The 8,155-nt window shown below is 36.4% G+C and overlaps 1 protein-coding gene across 1 annotated transcript in view; it reads left to right on the forward strand.

Annotated features, from left to right (window-relative positions):
• The window catches only part of Atg3 (autophagy related 3), a 29,218-nt gene extending 22,837 nt beyond the window's left edge, over positions 1 to 6,381 (forward strand). The window contains exons 8-12 of the mRNA XM_021184720.2: positions 1,336 to 1,370; positions 1,501 to 1,656; positions 2,347 to 2,474; positions 4,581 to 4,649; positions 6,107 to 6,381. Of these exons, the coding sequence (XP_021040379.1) occupies positions 1,336 to 1,370; positions 1,501 to 1,656; positions 2,347 to 2,474; positions 4,581 to 4,649; positions 6,107 to 6,188 (470 nt within the window). The 3' untranslated portion in view covers positions 6,189 to 6,381. The remainder of the gene's footprint in view (positions 1 to 1,335; positions 1,371 to 1,500; positions 1,657 to 2,346; positions 2,475 to 4,580; positions 4,650 to 6,106) is intronic.
• Positions 6,382 to 8,155: the final 1,774 nt, after the last annotated feature.

The following is an 8,155-nucleotide window of genomic DNA, read 5'->3' on the forward strand; positions in this document are numbered from 1 at the left end:
ACAGAATAATGAAAATATTTTGAGGGTAGGGTGAAAGCAATTTGATGCTGGATTAGATGTGAAATGTGAAAGGCAGGGTAGTCAAATGTGACCTGAATGTCTGGAGAAATGCTATTAACTGAGAGTAATTACCTTGAAAGGAGTCAGGTCAGTTTTAGATAAATGATTTGTAATTCCCCTTAGTCATGCAGTGTTGTTGCAAAATAAAGTTTGTGTCCATGTTACACACCCTAACCCTAATGATGATTTCTGAGTACAAGGCCAGCCTGGTCTACAGAGTGAGTTCCAGAACAGCCAGGGCTATACAGAGAAACCCTATCTCGAAAAAAAAACAACAACAACAACAACAACAACAAAAAAACCCAGACATTGGATGTGATGAGTTTATCTTTAATGGCAATGTGTTTGAAAAGACAATGTCCCAGGCTTGAAATCTTTCCTACTTCTGTTACTAAAGCATTGTTTAGTAAAATGCTGGGTTTTGGGGTTTTTTTTGTTTGTTTGCTTGTTTGTTTTTTTTAAGTAGATGCAATAAAAGAAGCAGAGTAGAAAATACTGAAGAAGCAGCGTCAGGAAAGTTAGGAGAATGGCAATAAAATATAATGTGAAAGGCAAGGAAAGAAAGTGTGCAGGAATAAGTTATGTTGGTTTATTAGTGGCCTCTGAGTTCACAAAGGTGGAAACTAGTCATATATGACTTGGGCATAGTGAAACCGAAACCACTTTTAACTTTAAAGAACGCAGTGTTGGTGGTCAGCTGTGGTGTTACCTTGTAACACGACTTCAGGGGTCTCAGAACCTGCCATCAGCTGTCTTGAAAGTATTAAATATGAAATTAATTCCAGAAATATGATAGTTTAAGTTTTGAATTGCAGGTTTTCTAAGTAAAATGATGACATCTTATGCTGAGCAATGCCTTTCATCCATGATACTTAAATCATCCCTTTGTCCAGTATATCTGTGCTGCATGCTCTGTGGCTTCCATTGTAAGCATCTCAGTGATATCATGGCCATTATCAGGCATCGCAGTGCTTGTGTTCAAGTAAGACTTATTTTATTTTACTTAATAATGGCCTCGAAGGGCACTTGATGCCACTTGGGTATGTCTGAGAGAGTCTGGGAAGTATTTATGTGAGAAGGTAAAAGCCCATGATGTGGTCAGAATAGAAAATCTTATACCGGGGTTGTAAGTTCTATGGTGAGAACAAAGCTGTTTATTAAATTTCAAGAAGAAAAAAGATCATGCTACTTGCTGATAATATATCAAACTAAAAAGATTAAAGTCTTGATACATTATAACTCAGTTAACTTTTTTCTTTTTCTTTTTTATGTAAGAATATGAAGAGAGTGGATTGTTGGAAACAGATGAGGTTTGTAAATTTGATGTATTTTTAAGGTAGTTGTTATGAGTGAACTTGGGTGTTAGTGTTTTCAATAATGGCAATAGTCTTACAGAATCATTTTTACTGACTCTAAGTTTTTGTCATTGCTGTGTGACAGGCTACCCTAGACACAAGGAAAATAGTGGAAGCCTGCAAAGCTAAGGCTGACGCTGGAGGTGAAGATGCTATTTTACAAACGAGAACTTACGACCTGTACATCACTTACGACAAATATTACCAGACACCACGGCTATGGTTGTTTGGCTATGATGAGGTACAGTAGAAAGAAATAGAAAGTGAAGACGCTAAACTGGTGGATTTAATTCAATTTCTTTATTTGATCAATGACTATATACGGTCTTTTAAATTTTTGAAGTCATTTTTTGCAGTTCTATTATTATTGAACTTGATTTTCATTTAGAATAAACTATTCAGTGTGACATTGCTAAGGATTAAATACAAATAATATGTTGTATACTGACTCCTGAGTCTTTTCCTCTAAGCTTATTGCTTCAAAATTCAAGAAGTTGAGCTCTGAATAGCTCCTTATATTTTGTCAGAATCCATCTGTGGAGTATGTAAACATTTACAAACAGATTATGTCATATAGTATTTCCCTTACCAAGTTTTATTCTGCTAATATTGGATTGCAGAATAATTGAAGTTAGATCAACTCATTTAACTTGCCATTTTATGACTTGTTAAAAGGAAGCAAAAAATAAAATGGGCTTAAGGGATAAATTCTTAAAATTTGAAAATGTTTGGCATCTATAAACTTACTTGTGGCATCTTTTCATGGCTCCTGTTATAGAGCCCGAGTGTTCAGGATCCTTTCTCAAACAATCTAGCCATTCTGAATAATCTGGAATTGTAAATTCCAAGTGATATTAAAGAATTAATCTTTATAAATAGGGGTAGGCTACAAGCTTCAATAGTGGATTCACAGCGCCTTTTATGCTTTCAGCAACGGCAGCCTTTAACAGTTGAGCACATGTATGAAGACATCAGTCAAGATCATGTGAAGAAAACAGTGACCATTGAAAACCATCCTCATCTCCCACCACCTCCTATGTGTTCAGTTCACCCATGCAGGTCTGGGTGTATATGTGTGTGGGGAAAGAGAGTGTCTGTGTTGTCCGTGTGAAGATGTGTAAACATCAGTAAAAGAAAATTTACTTTATAAGCAAAATTCTCTTTCATCTTTAGAAATGTTCTTCTTTTGCTTAATTAAATATCCAAGAGAAAGAAGGATAAATATTACCTATTTTTAAATTTTATTTATTTATTTATTTATTTATTTAGAGACAGGGTTTCTCTGTGTAGCCCTGGCTGTCCTGGAACTCACTCTGTAGACCAGGCTGGCCTTGAACTCAGAAATCTGCCTGCCTCTTCCTCCCAAGTGCTGGAATTAAAGGCGTGTGCCACCACTGTCCGGCTACCTATTTATTTTTAATGTAGTACTAAGAATTTTGTTTTGGTTTTCTTTGTTTAGCTATAGATTAGATTTGTTGATCAATCTCATTTGATCAGTAGCTTAGGCAGCTTGTTGTAAACTCATAGCACTCATCTTTTAGACCTGGTGCACAGTATTGCGAGTGCCTCTTTACATGAATGTGGAGTATAAATAAACTCTTCCTTTAGGAAGTCTTTAGCCTTCCCAAGGCAACTGAATTCTGAGCTTTGGCATTCTCTCTTTTTCAATGTGTTTTCATGAGTCCACAAAAAGTCAAGCTGAACCAAGATGCATGATTTGTCTCGGATGTTCCTTACAGAAAAGCATCATGCTTGCTTCTTTGGATTAGTAATTTATAACAAGTAATATTCTGGATATACTGAGAATGCTGATAATATATTGAAAATTCTATGATAATTTTTCTTTTTTTTAATTTTATTTTAATTAGGTATTTTCTTTTCAAAAAAAATTGTTTAGGTAGGCATGGTGAGTTACACTAATAATCCCAACACCCTTACTTGGGAGGCTGAGGCAGGAGGATTGCAAATTCTAGCCCATCTTGGGCTGCACAGTGTGGATCAAAGCTGAAACCTTGATGGCATCAATCTGTTCTATGAGTTTGAAATTTTAATAGGCTCTAATCGACTGGAATGTTTGTCTGTGGCATAAGTTTACTCTATTGAGAAGAAGAGATAAGTACCTGATAATTACATTAAATATTTTAATAAAACAAATGATTATTATATAAAGTAGAATGAGATAAGATATAAAATCTGAGGCCATATACAAGAAATGGGGACATTTTTAGGACTGCTTTGGGCTGTGCTAGTTTTCTGAGGATCTTCCTCTGTGTAAAGGATTGTTGATAAGAACTGAAATAGCATTGTATAAATTAGGGAGTGTATGAAGAGCTGTTTGTTTTATATATTGATTTTTTTTCCCTTTAGTTGATACACTCTATCTGCAGCATAGAAGACACTTGAATTATGTATATGTCTGTGCATAGGACAGAATCTTGAGATAGTATGTCTTCATGTAAATCCTAAGTTGTTGTTTTTTTTTTAAATAGAATCAGATAAATAATACTCATTAATACAGAGTTGGCTCTGATTCTTAGCTTTTATTGAGCCTTTCAACTATAGTTTTTTCCTAAGCTAAATAAATATTTAAACCTTTAAGGGGCTGGCACGATGGCTTATTGGTAAAAACTCTTGCTCAGGGAGCCTGGAACCAACTAGGGAAGCAGAGAATCAGGTCCTGAAAATTATCCTATGACCTCACATGTTCATGGTGTGCATATGCCCATATTCATGCACGTGGTGCCACATACTTACACACATGCACACACTATAGCAATAACAAACATTTAAAATGACAAGATTATGGGGGGGTCTCATAGCTTTTTTCTTTCTGTTTTATATTTACATAACACCCCCCCCCCACACTATTTATGTTTCCAGAGCAAGCAGCCCTAGCTTCACATTTACTATTTGGCATGATTTTCCCTTGGGGTTTTCTGCCTCTATTATCAAAAAGCTAACTGATGCTATTGAGTTTATGGTGACTATAACTTTCAGAAATCCTTTCCAACGGAAGTGTTTTCATAGATCAGCAGTTGACAGCATTTTATAGTTCAGTAATTTTTATATTTAAAATTACCTTGAGCAATTACAGTAGACTTTTTAAAATTTTGTTCATTTTGCTCAAATTGTCCCATGCTAATAAGATTTGTTGTTTGCTTTCAGGCATGCTGAAGTGATGAAGAAAATTATTGAGACAGTTGCAGAAGGCGGGGGAGAGCTTGGTGTTCATATGTATCCTTATGTGTATATATGATTGGTGGCAAATGGCTCCTATAGATTTTTTTTGTCCATTTTGGAGATTTAGTGTAACTTTCATAACAGAACCTATAGTTTATTTTAGCTCCTCATGTATGGAAGTTCTTGTGAAAATCTAGTTTCTCTAGGATGTGTTATATTATGAAAAGTATGCCGCACTCAGCGTGTGTGTGTGTGTGTGTGTGTGTGTGTGTGTGAGTGTGTGAGCATGCGTGCGTGTGCGTGGGCACATATATATGTGCACACGCATGTGCATGAGCGCCTGTTAACCCTGCCTTGTTACAGAGGTGATGTTGAGCAGGATGAGTTCCCATCAGGTGAAGGTAAAGGTAAGGTTGTATCAAACTTAGCCCTCCCTGAAGCAAATAATTGAAGTTAAACAGGTTAATTAGAAGTAAAGTACAACTGTGCAGCTTTTCTCCTGTGCAAAAGTATCTTCTTTTGGCTTTCTTGCTCAACCTCTGGGTGGACAGGAAGCACAAATAAGTATTAATGTCCAAGCAATTTGTCACAGCTCTCAGAGATATGTGTATCCATATTAGGGGTTCTTCAGAGCACTCGCAGTGAGCGATGACATGCTAAGTAAACTGAATTAGTTGGACATAGGTTTGTATTGAATTTTGTGATTTATACCATTCAGTCAGAGACAGGGGTTACTCATACCTTAAATGTATGAAAACCTAACCTGTGTGTTGCTAATAACGCATATTCTGCAGAGGCACTTTGGGTTTTTTGTAATAGAAACAAACACGTTTTTTCCAGTCCAATAAGATTTATTTCTGGAATCAGTGTACATTATCTTTCACATTTATCTCTATGCTAAAGGCTAGGTAGCAGCTTAGAGTGCTATAGGTGATTCATAATAATTTTCTTATTGAAAACTAAGTAAGCTTGCAATGTTTCTAGGTACAATAAAAGAAAATTTCACCATTTTATTAAATGAAAATGGTACAATATAATCCATTCTATGGTTGTTAAATGCCCCTTATGAATTTAGAATCCCTTATGAAGTGTTTGCATCTGATTTGCTTTTCATTTGCTACAGTGTTTGCATACTTGTTTCATTTTAAGTTCGTATAAATTCTAGAAAATTTGTAAGCAGTAAAGGGGCAAAGTAAATGAATGAGGTTTATACTTATTTGAACACATTAAAGACAACATTGCCTTATAAATATTGTAGTAATTCAACTTATATGAACTTCTCATTTAGAAATTTCAAATATTGCAGCAGATAGCTGCATCTTTAGATGTCAGATAGTCATCTTTAGAGTACCTCTCTTAAGCAGATACAAATTTGCTTGGCTAGGTGACTTTTAATAGACTCAATATAAGATTTTATCATAGGTTCTGATAAATTAATAAACTTGATAATCATTATGGATTTAGATCAATACTGTTTACAAATCTTATTTTCCTTAGCCAAAGACATTCAGGTATCTTTTAATTTTTTTGAAATTTGTTCAAGCTGTCATTCCAACAATAGAATATGACTACACAAGACACTTCACAATGTAGTGGAGAGGATATAGAGTCTATCCTAATTACTGCTTCTGATTTTTAAAGAATTAATACATAGATGTGACCATTGACCATATTTACCAATAAGAATAATTTCTCTAATAATGGGACTTATATGTTTATGCATTAAATAAAAACTGTTCTACTACCAGCCTTATTTGTTTAATAAAATGTGTGTGAAGAGATGTTTTCATTTCCTATCAGAAGGTTCTAGTAGGGTTTCCCTGTCAGAGGATGATTGCAGAGTCAGGATGCTATTGAACATCTACCAGTGTCAGAACTAGCTCTAGAATCTGTTCCATGCCAGGCTGTGTGTCTCTCCCGACTCCATTCCCAGCCTTGTCCTCTCCCTACATCTGCTCTGTGCCTGTACTTCATGTTTCTGAAGTGCTAACTGTATGCCCAGAGACATGCTCAGAAACATGACCTGTTTCATGGTTTATTGCCATCACCCAGATTACTTTTTATTAACGATATGGGGATGTTTTTCTTAACATAATTCTCAGTAGAATAGTGGGACTTGAAGGGGGAATCTTTGGTTGTATTGTGTCAGTTCATAGATCTGAAAATGGGAGTTTAAAAAGCAGATTTTTCTGAAACATACTTTAAGCTGTGGAGGAGATTGGTTTTGTTTTTTGATTTGTTTTTAACCTTTGCCTAAAATCCCTGCTATGCCTCTCAGTCTCCATATTAGTCTTTGTAAAGTGTAGTATCTTCCCTTGTCTTCTATTTTGTTTACATCATCTAAGAATATCCCTCTTAACTTTAAAAACTTTTGAAAATGTCATACACATATGCCACATATTTTGATTTGACCTCCCTTCCATACCTCGCTTTAATTTCCCACCCTACTCCAGGACCCTTCAACCTGTCTATCCCAAATTCACGTCTTCACTGTCATCTTTATTATTAATAACCCTGAATCCAGTTAGTACTGACCATACTTGAATAGATGTAGGCCACCCTCTGGGGCATGGGCATCCTGTTAATTGGCCATAGGAAAAGTCTCACACCAGTCAGTAACTGAATAGCTCTGCTGAAAGGATTGAGGCCTTAGACCTTCCCTATCCTCACTCAAGTTTCCACTGACTTGACATTGTGCCTGTCTTGTGTAAGCAAACAGAAATTATGAGGTGATGTTACGAGGTGTCAGCCATGTCATATCTAAAAGACAGCATTTCACAGCTCTACTTAGCATCTTCCAGGTTTTAACATTCTTTTCTTCCATGATGTTTCCTGAGCCTTGGTTGGGGGCGGTTGGTATAGATGACTCATACAGCTGAGCATTCACTCTCTTATTCTCTGCATTAACAGTTGCCCAGTGTAAGAAGTTTCTTTGACCAAGGTTCAAAGCAGCATATATCTATGGGTCTAAACATAAATATTAATTAATTAGGAGGCTTGACTACTTAACTATTTACTGAAAGACTGTCAGGAAGTTACCTTGCACACCCAAGGCCTGTGATCTTTCCCCACTCATGGGCTTTTAACCAGGTTTAGTGTATCAGACCTCAAATCCAGCTAGAAATCCTGTTTCTCCCCCTAATGCCATTGTCATGTCATTGAGTACAGTGCTCCTGGCAGGTTAGTAGTGTAGCAAGTCCATGGATGCCCTTTCTCTGGCAGTAGCAAGCCTTTCCAATACTATGAAACCTAGCTAGTGGGGAGAAGGTGTCCTGGTCAGTTTGAGATTAGTTTCTCAGTGTATGGAAACCAGAGTGGGCTGTCTTGAGAATTAGGGTTTTACTATTATGGTGTGCAACAAAGAACATTGTTGGGAACAAGTTGTTTTAGATGCCTCAAGGCCTCCCTGACTAGTAACTCATAAGGGGGCTATCCTTAGATTTTTATTAACTCATGTCTTCTGAGAGCACTATTGTCCATCTTTGCAGGGTACTTCTGCCCAAACCTCCCATCCCCCTTTTTTCTGTTTTAATTAGCTTATGAACTAGTGGGTTTCCGTA

Source organism: Mus caroli, unplaced genomic scaffold (assembly GCF_978045245.1).
Source record: "Mus caroli unplaced genomic scaffold, Mus_caroli_1 scaffold_17, whole genome shotgun sequence".
NCBI lineage: Eukaryota > Metazoa > Chordata > Mammalia > Rodentia > Muridae > Mus > Mus caroli.